Source organism: Canis aureus, chromosome 27, assembly GCF_053574225.1.
Source record: "Canis aureus isolate CA01 chromosome 27, VMU_Caureus_v.1.0, whole genome shotgun sequence".
NCBI lineage: Eukaryota > Metazoa > Chordata > Mammalia > Carnivora > Canidae > Canis > Canis aureus.
Window position 1 is genome coordinate 27,482,372 of NC_135637.1, and position 19,462 is coordinate 27,501,833.

At 53.8% G+C, this 19,462-nt stretch overlaps 1 protein-coding gene and 1 long non-coding RNA gene across 9 annotated transcripts in view; one reads left to right on the forward strand and one right to left on the reverse strand.

Annotated features, from left to right (window-relative positions):
* Positions 1 to 19,462, forward strand: part of OSBP2 (oxysterol binding protein 2) — a 192,502-nt gene that overhangs the window by 170,964 nt on the left and 2,076 nt on the right. For all 7 annotated transcript variants that reach the window (XM_077874334.1, XM_077874333.1, XM_077874331.1 and 4 more), the window contains 9 exons: positions 4,510 to 4,702; positions 5,513 to 5,630; positions 7,787 to 7,838; positions 8,091 to 8,237; positions 9,209 to 9,454; positions 11,788 to 11,908; positions 12,174 to 12,277; positions 12,350 to 12,445; positions 12,532 to 12,716. In XM_077874334.1, coding sequence (XP_077730460.1) covers positions 4,510 to 4,702; positions 5,513 to 5,630; positions 7,787 to 7,838; positions 8,091 to 8,237; positions 9,209 to 9,454; positions 11,788 to 11,908; positions 12,174 to 12,277; positions 12,350 to 12,445; positions 12,532 to 12,716 — 1,262 coding nt within the window. The remainder of the gene's footprint in view (positions 1 to 4,509; positions 4,703 to 5,512; positions 5,631 to 7,786; positions 7,839 to 8,090; positions 8,238 to 9,208; positions 9,455 to 11,787; positions 11,909 to 12,173; positions 12,278 to 12,349; positions 12,446 to 12,531; positions 12,717 to 19,462) is intronic.
* LOC144299054 (uncharacterized) lies at positions 4,917 to 19,109 on the reverse strand. Of its 2 annotated transcripts, XR_013365862.1 has the most exons (4): positions 18,815 to 19,109; positions 17,373 to 17,430; positions 8,895 to 11,319; positions 4,917 to 8,740 (listed from the first exon to the last, which is right to left on the reverse strand). It is a non-coding gene; the product is annotated as an uncharacterized LOC144299054 (long non-coding RNA). The 2 variants fall into 2 exon arrangements; XR_013365861.1 differs by having other exon boundaries at positions 4,917 to 11,319.

Consider the following 19,462-nt stretch of genomic DNA (forward strand, 5'->3'; position numbering starts at 1 on the left):
GGTGGGCAGCGCCAGCAACGCTGAGAGTGGAAAGGCCCAACTACCCATCCACTTGGGGAGCCCTCAGGTCCCCGCTAGCCTGACCCCACCTCCTCCCTGAGTCCAAGGGCCAGCCACCCCAACGTCCAGCAATCCTCTGGCACCTTCCTCATGCACTTGTCTAGGAGGCGGTGACAGTGCAGGGGCCAGTGCTTCCCAAGCAGCCCCTGAAGGCCAGGCCTAAGCAGGGTCCTGGCTCTGCAGCCCCTTGTGAGAGCTCGAGAGGCTTCCTGGGCTACACACAGGACAGACATAGGACCCAGGACGGCTGACCCCATGCCCTGCTCACCTGCCTATATTTGGGGAACGGCGAGGTCGTTGTCAGGATTAGGATTAGGAGCAACAAAAGCGATTAGAGTTTGTCCTCCTTCCTCCTGGCACAGCTGGGCAAAGGTTTGCAGCTCGGAGACACTGACCCGCGGGATCCCTGTCAGGATGACCAGCAGCAGCTCCCCTTGGAGCTCGCACGGCTTGGGTGAGAGGCCTCACAGCCCCTTCACCAGCTGGGGCTTCTGAGCGGGGAGAGCCAGTAGTGGGTGGGCAGGCCCAGCAGCACCCCCAGCCTCCTGCTGAGCAGACCAGCTCCAGTACAGAGGGTGCCTTTTCAGTCCTGGGCTTCTGGGTTCTCACTGCTTGGGGGCAGCTCAGCAGGCTCCCCAGCCTCCACACAGAGGTAAAACGGCACTACCCCCAGGACCCCACACCTCTTTATCTCGGGGACCCTCTCAACAGCCATGGGGGCAGGAGGAAGGGACAGGGCTGGGAGACCAGAACCTTGTTCCCACCCAGAGGGCGACCGCTCAGTGGGTCATGGAATCAGGGACTGTGCAGGAGGACACCAAGGCCCAGGAGGCTATAAGCCTGGCCCAGGGTAGGCATAGGCAGTGCCCATGAGGGGCCCAGAGGCCGGGCCTCTTGTTCTGCTCCATCCTGGTCCCTTGCATCACTTAAGAGCTAGTTCGGGTAGGGGGCTTCGGAGTGGCTTAGGAGCTCTTGCTCAGGGCTGGGTGCGAGTTCTCTGAGAGTCGTGGCCGAGCCTCAGGGGAAATGGGACGGAGTTCAGGGTATGGGTCAGCCAGGCTCCTCCCTGGGCCCACGGAAGCTGCCCCCAGCCAGCCCCCGGCGGGCCCCAGGCCTAATCCAGCTTAGTGAGCGCACAGTGCATAGCCCAGCTCAGCATTCCAGGGCAGGGGGGCCAGGCCGGCGCCGGCCTCTCTACGGCGTGGCTGGGATGGGCCCTGGAGAAGGCTGGCGGCAGCAGAGGAAGAAACCTTGGCAGTTGAGGAGGGACACCAGGTAGGCACATGAGGGTGGAAGGGTGGATGACTTGTCCTGTTGTAAATGCCGGGAGTTCTATGAAAGCAAAGTGCCCATCAGTGTTAAAACTGGAGCTGTAGAAGTCGCCAGGGAGCTGTGGAAGGCATGTGTGCGGGAGCAGTGCTGAGGAGGGCATTGGCTTGGTGCGGCTGCCAGGCCATCCGGTGGGGGAGGGGGGCAGCATGCCACCAGGCAGAGCACCCACAGACCAAGAAGAACCCAGAAGACCATCAGGCACCCATTGTGCATCTTGCTCATAGAAAGGCCGAGTGCTTGGCACAGCCTAGGCACCTGCACCCTCACCCCGAGACAGGCAGGCCTGGCTCTGTGGGTAAGGCTGGCACTGGGGCCCATCCTCCTCGTGCCTTGGGGTGCTCCTTCTCCCTAGGCTTCAGGCTCGGGGGCGGGGGAGGGAGCTGGCAAGGCGCTTTGCTGAAGCGGTGTGCCTGGCACCCATGCCCACCCAGGGAAATGAGGTGCTCCCCCTCCACCAGCACTTGGGCCTCTTTCTGACCTGTTCCACACACCCAGCTCCACAGGGCCTGGCAAGCTGCTGGGGCCAGCAGCCAGGTGGACCGGCACCCCTGAGGTGTGAGGACTCCTTCCTTGGTCAGCAAACGGGCAGCAGGATCTGAGACTAACTTGACTGGGCACCGTGGCTGAGCTTGGGGCTGTGGGAAAGCCAAGGAGGACGTGGGATAGGGATCTCGAGGGAGGGGCGACTCAGAGTGGCCCGAGCTCTGGGACAAGGAGCTGGGGTCCGGGTCTGGGCCTGCTGCCTCTGGCCATGTGACCTCAGAGCCTGTTTCACCAGGACTCCTATACGCATCTGGAACATTCTGAGGTGCCCAGAAGAGTACTCTGCCCACCACTCTACACCACTACTATTTCTTGTACCCACTGGGGCAAACTCTAGTCAGCCTTTGGAGTGGGTGGTCATGTGTCTGCCATCAGGGCCCCCACCCTGGGGTCTGCAGTGGTGAGAGAGGAGCAGGGGCCAGGGCCAAGGCTGCTGGGGGATCCTGGGTGGTAAAGGCTTGGCTCCAAGTCACAAGCCAGGGAGCAGCAGAGTTGGGCCTGTCCTCATCCCCAAATTGCATGAGCTTCAGTGAATGGAGCCCCACACCAGCTGGTGAGCCTCAAAGATCCAGAATTTACAAACTAAAGAGCCCTGGCCTGTGGCTGCCTTGGGTGCAGCCTCTCTATGTCTCCAGAGCCTGATAAATGCATAAGGAGATTTCTCTACTCCTGCCCCAACCTGTGCCAGGTCACCTGCCTGTATAAATCCCTGCCCCTCCTGGAGAAGCGGGTTACAGTGGCTTAGGTGTGGCCAGGAGGGACCTTTCAGGGAGAGTGGGAAGCTCCTGAATCTGAGATGGAGTGAATACACCTCCTCCCCAGAGCCTGGCAGGGGAGCTGCTGGAAACTGAGCTTCAGTTTCCTCACATGTCAATGGGAGATGTTGCCACTCCTCCGACCTTGAGGATTGTGCTGGGCCCAGGCGGACAGGGACCTGTGAGAGCAGATATTACTGTTCTGTCTCACAGGACACAGGCTCAGAGGGGCAGCGTGGCCTGCGCAGGAGCGCAGGCCTGATAACAAGCCCTTTGACTCTCCTTTGCTGGTTTCCTTGGGCCTCCATCACATCTGCAGAATGGTGTGTGTGGGGATGGGGGGCACTCCTCATGGGTGCTGGGAGGGGAGATGAGAGGAGGGAAGGCTGAGGCGCGGGGTGCTGCTGGGGCCTGCCAGGCAGCCTGCCCTCTGGGGCCCCGGCTGGGGCCCTTCCCCGCAGGAGCCTGCCCCCTCTGGCGAGGCACCGTCCGTCTGTTCTCCCGAGAGGCCCCGACACCCAGCCCTTAGCAGGGTGTCCACTCATCCAGCAAATGTCTGGAGCAGTTTTTGAGTTTGGAGGTTCCATGGGACAAAGAGAAACAGGCATGGTCACTAGAGAAGCTGACGTGTAGACATGAGATTGTGGGGGGTGGAGGGGTGAATGAGGGGACCCGACCGAGCTGGCGCACGTGCCATCCCTGGGGGGGGGACTGGTCAGAGCAGTGGGGTGAGCCGGTGGGCAGCTGCCGATGCCTGCGGGGTACCCCCCCACCCCGCACGAGTGTCTAGAGAGCACTCCTCGGCCTGGCACTCCACATCACCTTCCTGCCTCCTTCCTCCCAAGAGCCCTCAGGACAGGGCTGCATTGTCCTTGTGGCACGGATGAGGGGCGCTGTGCCTCTCCCTCCAGCAGAGCAAGACTCCAACCCCCAGGGTCAGGCAGGGGTCAGACAGCGTGTGATGATGTGGAGCTGAGCAGAGCAGCGGGTGCCACAGGGCGTGGGGAGTGCTGGGGGCAGGGCCGGAGAGTGCTGGTGCCCGGTGGGCCGAGGAAGCCTGGCCCTTCACACTGAGTTAAAGGAGGCCGGGAGGGGCGAATCCAGGGGTCCCTGGCTCAGACCTCACTGCCTTCTGGGGACAGCTGAGCCCGAGCCCTCCCTGACGACAGGGGCACAATGACAACCCCTCCTTCGTAAGAGCGTAGTGGAACCACTACAGACCTGGGAAGCTGGAAGGAACCTGGGTGTCACGTAGGCCACAAGTTTGAAGGGGAACCTTACTTAAAAAGCAGATACAGACTTTGAGGTAACCTCGTGGAAAGGTCCAGTCTCATTTCCTGTGCCAGACAAGACCCTTTACCTCTCTAGGCCAGGAAGGATAGCCGAATGTGGCTTTCCTTCCTTCCGTGCCAAGGACAGGGACTGGCCCCAGAGCTGCATATACCTCGGGTTCTCATGGGGACAGGTTGGGACAGACCTCAGGTCCAGCACCCTGAGGATGCAGCAGCTGAACTCAGGCCCCGGCCGTCTGAAAACCTAGCGTCTGCCAGCCACAGCCCGGGCTTGGCACTCTCAGATGGCGTCCTGACTGAGGGATGCCGCCCAGGGCAGATGCCTGTCCCCAGGCTGGCTCTGAGAAAGCCAAAGAGTCCCCATGTCCCCACAGAAGCCGAAAGGGCAGCACAAGTGTTTCGGAGCACCCCCACTGGGGGGGTGAGAGCACCCCAGGCCCTTCCTCACTGACTGGCAGGTGGGGTGTGGGGCAGACAGGCCCCTGCCCCAGGCCCCGTGCTCACCAGCCACCGCTCCCCCCACCCAGGCCTGCAGAGACTTCTTGGAACTAGCGGAGACACACAGCCGGAAATGGCAGCGCGCCCTGCAGTATGAGCAAGACCAGCGCATCCACCTGGAGGAGACCATCGAGCAGCTAGCCAAACAGCACAACAGCCTCGAGCGCGCCTTCCGCAGCGCCCCCGGCCGGACAGCCAACCCCACCAAGAGCTTCAGCGAAGGTGAGTGGGTGATGGCCACCAGCCTGGGCCCCATGCTCAGGGCTGCTCGGCCTCTGTTCATCCAACCTGTGCTCTGTCTACTGCTCATTTTTTGGTGGTTTTTTTTTTTAAGATTTTATTTATTCATGAGAGACGCAGAGGCAGAGGAAGCAGCAGGCTCCTTGTGGGGAGCCCAATGCAGGACTCGATCCCAGGACCCCGGGATCACACCCTGAGCCAAAGGCAGACGCTCAACCGCTGAGCCACCCAGGCGCCCCGTCTACTCCTCCTTCGGCCAGCTGACTCTGCTTACGCAGCCTCTGCCCCGATGCACATGCCTCTTAACGTGCCCGCATCTGGGCCTGCCTGTGTGCTGGTGTTTCCGACACCCACCACCAAAGGGCAATTATCTCTCTGCATTTAGGCTCCAGTTCTCACAAGAAAAGTCCAGTGAGCCTAACTCCCTCTGTGGCAGGGCTGCCCCGGCGCCAGGTGGCGGCCCACCTAGGCTTGGGCAGGGGGTGACAGGCCCGTCAGAAAGGGAAGCGAGACACTGACCAGCATGTTGAGAGATCGGGGGAGGCTTCCAGGAGGGAGGCCTCTGAGCCAGAGCGCTGAGCAGGACGCTCATTCGAGAAAGGGGAGCGAGGGCAGCCATAGCCAGGTTAATGCAGACCAGGTGACTGGATGACTGGAGTGGGGAGGGGACGAGGGGGCCTTGGGAGGCAGGGTCCAAAGCGGGGGGCACCCTTTGGGCTCTGGACTTCCTCAGGCAAGTGAGTGAGTTCACAGAGTTGCAAACTGAGGCAGCGGTTTCATGTGTGTCTCTAGGAAGCCTCTTAACTCCCAAAGGAGAAGACAGTGAGGAAGATGAAGATACTGAGTACTTCGACGCCATGGAAGACTCTACATCCTTCATTACCGTGATCACTGAGGCCAAGGAGGACAGGTGCGCTCTCCAGGCAGGGCCGGCCGCCCAGAGGGAGCCTCTCCCCCGTAGTTAGCCTTTCTCGCCTCCTTCTTCTTAGGCTCCACATACTCTCTGCACTTGGGGTTTCAAGTCTTGCTTCACATTATATTTTGATTCAATTTATCCTGTTCTTCCTTACATCCAAAATGCCCACAGAGAATTTGAATCAGGGTGTGACTTTAAGTGGAGGTGGAGGCCGGGGCCTTGGCGGGATCCAGTTCCAGCCAGCTGGCTGGGGTCGGGGCCTGGAAGGCCTGGAAGGCACTGCGCCTTCTTGCCTCGGAGCTGGGGCAGTCCCCACCACTCCCTCCACCACGCCAGCATTCCTGAACATACAGGACATGCAGGACGTCCCTCTTATTTTCTATTTCTAAGCCTTTCATTTTTTTCATAAAAGCCTCCTCTTTCAGGATGCTTCTAGATACACATTAGAACACAGTGGTAACTGGGACATTGTTGTCAGACTCTGGGATCCTCGGGAAGTGCCCATGGGTGGGACCATGCAGCTGGGGGCCAGACCCACAATAGGGAAGAAGCTGGAGACCTGGGTGGCGGGCTGGGTCAGAAGGCAGCACCCTGGGGCTTTGTGGAGATTTGCTCTACTTAGGAGTTGCCTCATTAGGCTCTTCTCATTACTTTGCTCAGGCCCTAACAGTAGAAGGGTGGTGAGTGGCAGCCCTGAGGGACACAGAAGTGGCCAATGGGCCCCACCAGTGTCTGGGGCCCTTGCCGTGGCCTGGGGAGGAGCTGCTGCTCCAAGTCCTGGGAATGGTGACATAACTGCCCACTGCCACCTTCACCCATGGGGCCAAGCAGAGTCAGAGCCTCTCATGCTCACCTGTGGGTGTACCCTGAGGCAGGGCACTCAGCCCCTCACGGACAAGGGACTACAGGCTTCCCAGTGGCTTTACCCCTCCCCTCCCCCCTACATCTGTTCTGCTGTCCATCACAACCCACACTGCCTTCCGTGGGCTCCCTGAAGCCCAGTCCAGGGGAGGTGTGGGAAGAGGGCAATTAAAACCCCTGGCCACACATTTTTGGCCTCTATGGACTGACGCATCACCACCCCCATGTCCTGGTTTCTTTCTAACCCCTCATGAAGTTTCTAGTCCGATCAACAGCGTATTTCCAACTCAATCACGGCCCACTTCCCAATAATATTTCAAAATTTGCTTATATTACTCTCAAAATGAGCTGGACTTGGCTATTCTGAATTTCCTTTCACTTTATTACCCAGCAATGTCACCCTCTTGGGCCCCTCTGGCTCCCTGCCCACCTCTCCCAATCCTGGAGTCCCCTGGGGCCTGGGCTTTGTGTCCTCCTTTGCACCCCCATCCAGGCCACCTTCCACACCTCAGCCAACAGCCCCAGGCCTCTCTGCTGCCACCCGACCAGCAAGTAGGTGACCCCTGTGCTCAACACTCTTCACTGGTTCCCTAGCCTCCTGACACAGCCGCAAGGCTCAAAGTGCCACCTTCCCTGGTTGTTAGCCACTCTGGGCTGCGGCTGGGGCTTCTGCCAAGGGGGCCCCTTGCCCTAATGCCCCAGTGAATTCTCCCCATTTCCTGAGACCCTGACTGCCAAGTGCCTGTCCCTTGCCCCAGCTGGCCCAGGTGCCCTGTCCTTGGGCCCCTCAGCCATAGCACCCCCGTCACTGCTCTGGCCAACCATCTCACCATAAGTATTTGCAGGCACAGGGATGTATCTGACCCACTTCCTGCCCTTCTGGAACGCAGGTCTAGTGCGAGAGTCAGACCAGCAGACAGTGGGGACACAGCAGGGCCTGTCTCTGATGGAGGGGGCTGGGAGGTCCCTAGGCAGCTCTGCCAGAGGAAATGGCCACCCCCAGCTTCATCCAGGACCTGGGTCAGCCAGTCCCAGGAGGGGGCTGTATGCAGAGACTTCGGGCCACTTTGCTGAAGTGGCTCCTCCTACGGGGCATCAGTGCATGGGACCCCCTCCAATCACTGCCCCAGGCCTTCAGCCCAGTTGAATGTCCCAAACGGGAGATGTCCCCTTGGAGAAGCAGCCCTGGGGTGGGGCGCCCCTTGCACCTCATGAGGGGTCTGGCTAGGTCCCCAGGACGCCTCAGGATTTGTAAATAACTTGCCTCCCCTTTTTTGTGTTTCTTCCAGAAAAGCAGAGGGTGGGACCACAGGCTCAGTGGACTGGACCTCATCAGACAATGCAAGTGAGGGGAGACCCCAAGTGTGTCTGGAGGGCAGGCTGGCACCGTGGGCTCTGGGCCCCTGGGGGTGGCCTCGGTGCCCTGGCTGCCCACACCCTGGTCTGACCGGTCGGGCAATCAGCCTGCTGCTGCGCCAGCAACTCGCCAGTGGCCAGCTCGGTCCTCGGACTGCACTGGGTGGAGGTAGGGCCAGGGCTGGAGGGCTGGAGGGGCGCCCCGGCCTCCGCTAGCAGCCACATTCTCTCTGGCAGGTGCTAGATGGCGCCTCGCTTGTGCCCAAGGGCCCCCCCAAAGTCAAGAGGCGTGTCCGCATTCCTGACAAACCCAACTACAGCCTTAATCTCTGGAGCATCATGAAGAACTGCATCGGCCGGGAGCTCTCCAAGATCCCCATGCCGGTACGGGCTGGGGCCGGCAGCCGCAGCAGGCTCCGCGGGCTCTTGGTGTGCGTGGGGGAGAGGTCCTGGCCTCTGAGAAGTACAAGCAGCCCAGGTGTTATTTTCTTAATGACACCGGAGGAGCATGTAACAAATGATCAAATCATGTTCAACGACGTTGCCAAAATCCCCCTGAGAACAGAGGTTTCAGGCTCTGGGGGAAGGAGCTAAGGGGGGGCGTGGGGACCCCCAGAGAGCACCTCTGCCCCTGGCAGGGCTTCATAGTATCCTGGCTGGCCCATCCTCGTAGAAGGAGGCAGCAGGGCTGGGCCGTCCCCTGTGCCCAGAGTGGTCTCTGGTGCCCATGCCAGTGAGGTCACACAGTGAGGGTAGAGCCGGCCTCCTCGTGCCACCAGGCTGCGATGGCATCTCCGGGGAGGAAGAGCTTTGGGTTCCGGCCAGACTTGGTTTCACTGTGTGCCTGGGGCCAAGCCCCGTCACGGCTATGGCCTGTGTGTCCACATCTGCAAAGCGGGGAGGGTCACAGAGGCCACACGACAGTGTCTGGGTCGTCCCTGTCCGAGGCCAGGAAGGGGGGCCACCTACAGGAACTTTACCAGAAACCCAGCAGAACAGCTCAGAAGGAAGACCCCCTCATCCACCCACCCATCCACTCACTGACTCTGACTCTGCTGACCAAGTCAGAAACGCGGGCGTCTGTGGCATTCCCATCCTCGGAGGGGAGAGTGACAGTAACCACCAGCGCCAGGGTACGAGATAGAGCAGGTCAGAAAGCGGTGAGGCTGTGGAGAAACTGAGGCCGGAGGCGCTGGGGAGGAGCGTGCAGGGAGCAGTGGGTTGGAACAGGGCTTTAGAGCAGAGGAAACTCACGGTGAAAGCGCCCCCTAGCAGCGGTGCCCCCGACACCGGAGCCAGTGACGGTGCCTGCCGACCTGGGGCCGGAGCCGCGCCTGACCGCTGCCTGTCCGCAGGTCAACTTCAACGAGCCCCTGTCCATGCTCCAGCGGCTGACGGAGGACCTGGAGTACCACCACCTGCTGGACAAGGCGGTGCACTGCACCAGCTCGGTGGAGCAGATGTGCCTGGTGGCCGCCTTCTCCGTGTCCTCCTACTCCACCACTGTGCACCGCATCGCCAAGCCCTTCAACCCCATGCTGGGGGAGACCTTTGAGCTGGACCGCCTCGATGACATGGGCCTGCGCTCCCTCTGCGAGCAGGTGAGCTCGACTCACGCTCCGCTGATCCACTCCAGCCAGGCCCGCGCCCGCGGGGCCGAGCCAGTCAGCAGCTGGGGACAGGTCCGGGGACACGCCATCTGTCCCAGGACAGAGTCAGGGCTGGTGTGCAGGGCAGGGGAGGCCCCTCTCCTTGCTAGGAACCATGCAGCCATCGAGGGATATGTGTCTGGTGCTGTCGGGCAGTTCAGGTGGACCAGAGCGGGGGAGGTGGCAGGCAGAGGGGAGCCTGGTCAGTGATGGTGCAGGCTTAGAGTGTGAGGAGCTCCTGGGGTCCAGAGGTCCTGCCGTGGGGGGGGCAGGTCAGCTTGCCCTTATCCCTTCTCCATGCCTTCCCTACAGAGATGTGTATTCTCACGGGGCGGAGCCAAAACTGGGCCCTGAGGTCTGGGAGCCTCAGCAGTGGCATCTCAGCCTGAGCTTTGGCGCCCTTGTCTGAAAAGGGGTGACTCTGTTGGTGCCTCCCCTGCTGCTGGGAGGACCCAATTGGGTGCTGCATGAAGGCATCCAACATAGAGCTTCCCAAGTGGGCTGCTGGACATCAGCTGTGGGCCACTCACTGTTCTGGGCTTGGGACAGAGCTCAGAAAACAGACATTTCATGGCCAAGTGGCTAGTTTAAAAGGCGTGCTCCGGCTGCAGTGTAGCACTACAGGAGGGCGGTGGCCGTGACACACCAGGGCATGTGGGGGGCAGAGCACAGGCTGCTTAGAAAGCAGAGCCTGGGGATCTGCTAACTCTTTAGATGTGGGGTGAAGGAGGAGGGAGGGAGGCAAAAGAAAGCAGCAAGGATGAGCCTGGCGTTCTGGGCCTGAACTCCTGAGTGAATTCACTTCTTCACCGAACAGAGTTGACCCAGTGCCCCCAAAGTACCAGGTGCTGAGCAGACGGGGTGCCTGTTCTCCTGAAAGGGGCCGTGAGGAGCAGGTGCTGCATGTGACGGATGGTTCTGGCTCCTTTAGAGAGCTGGCTGAAGTTGAGAGGGAGAAAGGAGCACAGGCCAGAGAGGAAGTGGGCAGGCAGCCTGAGGCCTCCGGTTTCACTGTGTGTGGCAGGTAGAGGAGTCTTGTGACACCTGACTTATTTTATGGGACCCCCCCGGCTGCCACAGAGAGTAAAGCCTGCAGCCGCTTTGCACCACCCACTCTGGCCTGGTGGGGGATGGGGCGGGTTCTAGATGTATTTTGAAGAAAATACAGCCAGGATTTACTAAGGATTAGAGGAGGAACACAAGAAAGAAGGCCAGGGATGACTCCGAAGCATCTGGTGTGAGCAGCTGTTATGACGTGTTCATCAGCCTGAGCAGGAAGCCATGACGCAGAGCTCCAGGCATGTGCTTGGGTTTGCCAGTGTGGAGGGCTCTAGGGCACTTAGGCCTTGGCCGTGGGCGACAAGGAGTGGTTGGTAGGTCTGACTTGTGCTTCTGAGGCCAGGGAGGAAGTGAGGTGCCACTTCCGGTGACAGGAGACAATGAGAGATGCAGGTGGGCACGTCAGGCAATCTGGTCAGTCCAAACAGCCACTCGAGTGGAACATCCGGTGGGCAGCTGGAGGGCACAGCTGGGCCCAAGCCTGCCTGAGGCCGAGCAGCAAGGTGCCCTGAGGAGTGAGGAAGCTGGGGGGAGGCTGAGCCCTAGGACCCTACCACCAAAGGAGCCATGGAGATGAGGAAGAACAAAGAAGGGGGGAAGCGGATAGGGGAGCACCGGCAGGTGAGGCAGCAGTAAGGGGTGCCCAGTGCCAGAGTAGAGTGGCGAGGGGCAGGGCTGTGCAGAGCTTGCTGCAACACCGTCCACACCCGGGGCAGGTAGGCCGCTGAGGTAGATTCCCGCTCTGGAGCCTTGCTGGCCTGGAGGGAGGAAGGAAGTTAGAATGGCTTCCCTGGCCTGGCCCCCCCGTGCAACACAGCACAGTAGATGCAGCCCTTTGCAGATGAGTGGGGCAGCTAACTAGAGAGTGGGCACAGTAGCCCTCAGCACAGCCTGTCCCAGGGGCCTCCTTGAGGCCAGGCTCTGTTGTCCCCCCCATTCAGAGCCCAAGTCCAGCAGAGAGAAGCCTCGGCCCTCTTCTCCTGACCACAGCAAACCCAGGACCGCCCCGACTGGTCCCACTACCACACTCTTGCTTTTTCACTCAAAGCACCATCCTTCCTGGGGGCTGCTATGAGTCTGTGGTCCCTAGAGGAACAGGCAGGCCTGCTCCCAGAGCCAGGGAGCCGGTCGTGCTGAGCACGGGGCAGGCTGTCCCCCCAGCTGGTTGGGGAGCAAGCCTGGGCCCATGTCCAGCAGACGCTCATGTCCTGTGGGTCTGGTCTCAGGTGAGCCACCACCCACCATCAGCTGCACACTACGTGTTCTCCAAGCATGGCTGGAGCCTCTGGCAGGAGATCACCATCTCCAGCAAGTTCCGGGGAAAATACCTGTCCATCATGCCGCTAGGTGAGCTGGAGCCCTGTGCTCTCCAAGGACAGAAAGATGTTCTGGATAAGGGGGAGGGTTTTACCAACCCAGAAGCCAGCTTGGGGCCTCCATGAGTGACATTAGTCTCTCCGCAAATCGGCTTCCCACCTCCCTGGCCTATGTCCTGTCTCCAGTCTACATGAATATTGCTTCCAGTTGTCAGGACCCTGGGACTGTGGGCAGACGGGTTGGCTGGGGCCTAGCATGGTGAGCCATGACCTCTGACCCTGTATCTGGCTTCCAGGTGCCATCCACTTAGAATTCCAGGCCAGTGGGAATCACTACGTGTGGAGGAAGAGCACCTCGACTGTGCATAACATCATTGTGGGCAAGCTCTGGATAGACCAGGTCAGGAGGGTGCCCTCAGGGAGGGGCATGTGGCCTAGAGGTGGGCCGCTGATGACTACCCTCCCTCACCAGACAGGGGACATTGAGATTGTGAACCATAAGACCAAGGACCGGTGCCAGCTGAAGTTCTTGCCCTATAGCTACTTCTCCAAAGAGGTAGCCCGGAAAGTAAGCATGGCCACCCCTTAGGATCTTGAGGGGGAGGGGTGCTAGAGTGGGGTGTGTGCCTATGCTGATCCTGCCAATGTCCACAGGTGACAGGAGTGGTGAGTGACAGTCAGGGCAAAGCCCACTACGTGCTGTCAGGCTCGTGGGATGAACAGATGGAGTGCGCCAAGATCGTGCAAAGCAGCCCCAGCAGCCCCAGCTCGGATGGGAAGCAGAAGACAGTGTACCAGACGCTGCCAGCCAAGCTGCTGTGGAAGAAGTACCCACTGCCGTGAGTGGGGCTGCAGGGCGGGTAGAGAGCAGGCAGGGAGCGGAAGCTGGAGGCAAGGGGATAGAGGGCAGGCAGGGGATAGCATCCAGCCAGATAAGGGATGAGTGGCAGACACTGGGGTGGAGACGGAGGTTCTGTCCACATGTAGGCAGAGGCCGTGTTCTGCAGCTGACACCCCCATGTGGGAGACAGACACCCAGGTATAAGTAAGCATGGCCATATCAAGTGGTAGCAAGTCCTGTGAAGGCTTTAAACCGGCTGGTAAGGACAGAGTCAGTCCCACAGTCCAAGGAACAAAAACCAAATGCAAGAAACAGAAGACTATAAAAAATGGTACGGCAGGTTCCAAAGAGAGCAAAACAGAAGTTTTACAAAGGAAAAATTAAGTAACTGAACTTGAGAACCCCCATTAGGAAGGTTGAATAGAATCCATCAACTGAATATAGGTCAGCTAAAGAGACAAGACCTGGAAAAGACAAAAAGCTAACAGAGAGAAAGCTCACCACCAGGGCCCTGAGTGAGTCCCTGGAGCAGCAGCCCTGGGAGTCCAGAATCTCAGGAAGACCCCTGGGGTGGCTAGCCACACATCAGGCTAGTGAGCAGAGTCTAGCAAACTTCTAGTCAGAGTCCAGGAGGAAAGAGACCAAACTGCAGGGAATCTTCCACACCAAATCTATAGTAGAAATGCTGAAACTAAGTCAAAGAGGAAGTATGAAGCAGCCAGTTGTGAAAAAGACACGTGTGACTTTCTGTGGAGTAGCAGAGTGACAGCTGTGTCTCCTCCACCTCCGCGATGATGGAGGCTTCGAGACGGCTGAATGAGACCTTCCACGTGCAGAAAGACTCGCTGACAGCGTACAGTCATACACACCCAGCGAGAACACCTTTACAGAATTTTAAAGTATTTTATTTTTAAAGTATTTTATTTTCAGACATATAAAAACTCACGTTGCCACCAACAGACCCACATTAAAGGATACATCTCCTGTGGAAGGAAAGTGGTCCCAAATGGAAGCACTGAGTTGTATGAATGAAAAAAGAACCAAAACTATGTGAACCTAAGTGAACAGTAACTAAACAGGAATGGTGATGATGTCTTGTGGAATTTAGACTCTAAACATAAAATATAACTATGTGATCACTTAAGTCAGAAGAGGGATAAATGAAAGGAAACTTCTCAAAGGCCTTTGCACTACCCAAGAAGAAGGTCAAGAAGGTATGTTAACTTTTGGCTGTGTGAAGGCTGCTTGTTATAATTCCCAGAATAATCATTACAACAATGTTTAATTGAAATCCCAGAAGAAAAAGAAAGACAAAAAAAAAAAAAAAAAAAAAGGGAAAAGAAAGAGAAATAATTAAATAATGCAGCTACATTTCCCAGAATAAGAACAAAGAGATGGGAGACCTTGCGTTGAAGGGCCTGTAGGGTTTCAGACACCAGAGGTAAAAGCTTTCACCCAAACCATACTACAGTGAAAATTTAAAATGCAAAGAAGATTCTAATGGCTTCCAGAGAGGAATGCAAGAAGATTACAATGAAGGATAAAGAATCAGACTGACAAATCAGAAAGATCAACATCTTTCAATAGCCAATGTCTGGAGTAATATTTTCAAAGTAGAAGAAAATAAAATTAGAAGGTTAAGATTTTTATCCAGCCAAACTATCATTTAAATGTGAGAACATTAATAACAACAACAGAAAATGTCATCAGGCAAACAACCTCAGAAGGTTTGCCACACAAAACCCACAATGAAAATGGTATTAGAAAAAGCATTAAAAAAAAAAAAAGAAAAAGAGAAAGCATTTTATTTATTTGTTTTAGAGAGAGAAGGAATGAGAAAGAGAGTGAGTGGGGGTGGGAAGGGTAGGGTGATGGTGGAGGGAGGGGAGGCCGAGGAAGAGGCAGAGACAGAGAATCTTAACCAGGCTTCATGCCCAACACTAAGCTGACCCGGGGCTCGATCTCATGATCTGAGATCGTGACCTGAGCCAAAACCAAGAGTCCATGCTTAACCAACTGAGCCACCCAGGTGTTCCTAGTACTTTGAAAGGGGGAGAAAAAAAATCCAGAAGCTGCTTTACTAAGACCACAGTAGAAGAGAAAAAAACTCCCATAATAATCCAGAACTTAAGATGTAGATAATGTTAACATGACAGGGTCTGAGGAGAGTAGAGACGGCATCAAGGAATGTGAAGGATCACTATGTTCTTATTAGAAGGAAGAGACAAATATGTTTTTTTTTTTTTTTTTTTTAAAGATTTATTTATTTATTCATGATAGACATAGAGAGAGAGAAAGAGGCAGAGACACAGGAGGAGGGAGAAGCAGGCTCCATGCACCGGGAGCCTGACGTGGGACTCGACCCCAGGTCTCCAGGATCACGCCCTGGGCTGCAGGCGGCGCTAAACCGCTGCGCCACCGGGGCTGCCCTGAGTGGATTTTTAAAAATCCAAATACATGCACCTTCTAAGAAATGTCAAAAACAAAGACATGCAGAGGTTGAAAGTAAAAGACATCATGGGAATACCTAACTGAAAAAACTGTAAGAGCTATGTTAATATCAAATAAAATAGACTTTAATAAGACAAAAGCATCATTAGGGATGGAAGAGTTGCTACATGACAAAAGTTTGAGTTCTTCAGAAAATATGAGTTTCACTATGCATGTGATGAAACAGCCTCAAAAATACACAAAGCATATATTGATAGTAAAGGGAGAAATTGATATATCCATTACCACGATGGGAGACAGAGAGACTTCATTACACCTTTCCCACTTGTTGATCAGTCAAATGCAGAGTGGGGCTGGGAGGCGAGGGGATCAACAGCATCTGAGGAGATCAAAACAGCACAGGATATCTACATACCTGCAGTTGTATCAGAGACTTTTTACTTTTTACCCCAGTAGACACCAAATGTATATGAAGATCTATTGTGTATTGAACCTTAAAGAAAGACTCAACAGATTTAGAGGGTAGCATACAGACCACATCTACAATAAGACAACTAAGTCAGAAGTTATGAACAAGATGACAGAAAGTCCCCACATGTTTGGAAAAAATTGTTAAGTTGCTAAATAACGCATGGGTAAAATAATAAATTAGAATGAAAAATTTAAAATACCTAAATTGGAGCACCTGGGTGGCTCAGTTAGTTAAGTGTCTGCCTGCAGCTCAGGTCATGATCCCAGGGTCCTGGAATCAAGCCCCAAGTCAGGCTCCCTACTTAGCGGGGAACCTGCTTCTCCTTCTCCCTCTGCTTGTTCTCTCTCTCAAATAAATAAAATCTTACCATAAAATACTTAAAATTTAATGAGAATAGATGTAACAAAGGTGATGCTTCATAGGAAATGGATTGCCTTAAACAGGCATATATAAACTCGTTCATTTTGAGACTTTTTTTTTCTGAGTTTCTAATCTAAGAAATTAGAGAAAGGTCAACATATAAACCAGAAGAAAGAAGAAAGACTTTGTATTACAAAGATGTTATCATCTAAAGAGTAGATCAAACAAAATCCCAACAGTGATTTTCATTGCTTGATATTATGATTTTTAAGTTTATACTGAAGAATAGAGAGCCAAAACATGTCTGAAGAACAACAGAGGAATAAGCACTAGCCCTATTCTAGATATCATGACTTATTTTGAAGCTGCAATAGAACAGTGAGCCCAGGGCACTTGGGTGGCTCAGTGGTTGAGCTTCTGCCTTTGGCTCAGGGCACGATCCCACAGTCCTGGAATCGAGTCCCACATCGAGCTCCCTGCCTGGAGCCTGCTCCTCCCTCTGCCTACATCTCTGCCTCTCTCTGTGTCTCTCATGAATAAATAAATAAAAATAAAAATAAAGAACAGTGAGCCTGGGAAACAGACCCATGGATATATATATCTTTGGTATGTAACAAAGGTGATGTGAGATCATGTGGAAAGATGGCATTGTTCCCTAAAAAAAATTAGGAAACTGGTTATCCATATGGAAAAAGATTAACTGAATCTCTTCCTGACATTATAATAGAAATTGACTCTACATAAAAGTCTTAGAAAAAGTATTAAGCCTGATTTGCTGTTAAACAATAAGTTAAACTCTAAGGAGAAAATACTGATGAGTTCTTTTAGTCCTTAAGGAAATAGATCTTAAACAAGACACAGAACAGTACTGATGTACTGAACTATATTAAAATATTTTTTCATTAAAAGAAGTTTTGCTTATTAAGTGACAATTTAAAGTGAAAACACAATATATAAACTTGCAGAAGATAATCATAACACTTAATACCCAACAACAGATCAATATTGAGAATACATAAAAAAGTATTCAACCAAAGTTGAAAATAATAACTAAAAAAAAGTCAAGAATACCTAATACATGAATAAAGCAAAAGCAATCCGGAAGAAAAAGCCCAAGAGCCATGAGGAAGAATTTCACACAAGAATTAATACATGTGACCAGTCATCATATGAAAATGATCAACATCATTGGTAAACAGGGGAATGCAAATCAAAGCCACATGAGACCATCTTGCCTTCATTCAATTAAAGAAAAATTAAAAACCTGACAGTATCAAGTGTGGAAGAAGATGTAGATCCACAATATCTCTTACACATCGCTGGTGAGAATGTGAATTGGTGCCACCATGTTGAAAAGCAGGTTAGCCTTACCTCCTAAAGAAGCATGCCACGGACGCTATAGCCCAGCAATTCCACTCAAGAGAAATTCCTGCAAATGTACAACAGGAAACATGCATAATATTACTCCAAAGCAAAAACTTGTAAACAACCCAGATCTACCGAACGCATAACTGTGGTATTATTCACAGGAGGCAATATTACACAGTAATATTCATTCATTGAAACTAATGAACCACAGAAATATGCAACAATATAAATTTTAGTAATATAATAAAAAAAAGTCCGAGAAGGTTATTACATACATCATGATATTCTTTTTTATACGGTTAAAAATAAGGATGTAAATATATGTATATGAGTACACACACACACATACATGCACATTTAATACTATTTAAATATTCAATAAAATTATATTAAAAGGTAAGCAAGGGACTAATGAACCTAGGAGTCTTTCTGACAGCTGCCTGAGGAGGGGATAGATTGGTGAGTTTTCCATATGGTTAGATGTAGGTTTTGTCAGGATTCTACCTTTTGTTTAGAGGTTCTTCTGGTGGTTAAGTTGCATTAATACAAGCGAGGCATGCAAGGGCCAAGAAAAAGAGGGTGTCACATAAAAGGGGTCATGACTAATCCAAAGCTGTACACCTGACGTTCAAATAAGGTGAACAAAAAGGAAAAAAAAAAAAAGACTTAAATCCAACATATCAGTAATCACATTAATTACTCTCATTACAGGTATGAGATTTCAGATAAGTTTTAAAAATCCAACTATACCTGGTTTATGAGAGATACATCTAAGTAAGAAAGTGAAAAAAGACTGGAATAACAAGTTGGAAAAAGATATGTTCACAGAAATAACAAACAAAAGCTGCTGTAGCTATATTAATGTTGCAAAACAGACTTTAAAACAAAAGGTAAGACAGGAGCTAAGAAGAACATAATGATAAAGGCTCAGTTCACTAAGATGAGCTTTAAATCTGAACGTATCCTGTGCTTAAAAAACATAGCTTCAAAATATTAACAGCAAAAGTTGGCAGAGAGACAAGGAGAAAGGGATTAATTTACAACCAAAGTAGGACATTTTAACAAAACCCTCTTAGTAATGGCTAGAAACAAACAAAATAAAGAGTTTAAACCATAGAATCTACTGGACAACTGTAGGAAACATTCTCTGCAGGTACACATGGAACATCTGCAAAAACTGATCATACACTGCGTCTTCCAGCAAATTTCAAAGAACTGAGATTATGCCAGTATATTGTCTGTCTCCAAGGCAATTATACTAGAAATAAAGGTGACTAGAAAAAATCCCCAGATGTTTATAAATTCAAGAAATGTACTTCCAACTAATCCACGGATGTAAGAAGATACGGTGGACATCAGAAAATGTAACTGCATAAAGGGGCAGGGACTCTAAAGGCAAACTCAGTAAAGCAGAGAAACCTAAAAGAGAGTCAACAAAATTTCACCTTCAACCAATGAAGAGCGTGGAGGCACCTCGCCAGGCCTGCAGAGTGGGCAGAGGCGCGCGTAACCAACCTCACAGATGTGAAGGGAGGACATCGCCAGTCCCAGACGTGAAAAGCATTAGTGGTGAGATTAGAAACAACTTCGCATTGATCTAGTTGAAAAACTGGTGGAAATGCGCTGATTCCCAGGGGAGTAGAATGTAGCAAAACTAGAGGCAGGTGCGTGGAGCGGGCGAGGTAGGGCCAGGGTAGGAGGGAGGAGCGAGGCGGGAGCAGCGGGCGGGGCCGTGCAGGTGCAGGGCGCTCACCCCCGCTCACCCCGGCTCACCCCGCTCACCCCCCCGCTCACCCCCCGCTCACCCCCGCTCACCCCCTCGCTCACCCCCGCTCACCCCCGCTCACCCCGCTCACCCCCGCTCACCCCGGCTCACCCCCCCCCGCTCACCCCCCCCGCTCACCCCCTCGCTCACCCCCGCTCACCCCCGCTCACCCCGCTCACCCCCGCTCACCCCCTCGCTCACCCCCGCTCACCCCCGCTCACCCCCTCGCTCACCCCCTCGCTCACCCCCGCTCACCCCGGCTCACCCCCGCTCACCCCCCCCCCCCGCTCACCCCCTCGCTCACCCCGGCTCACCCCCCCGCTCACCC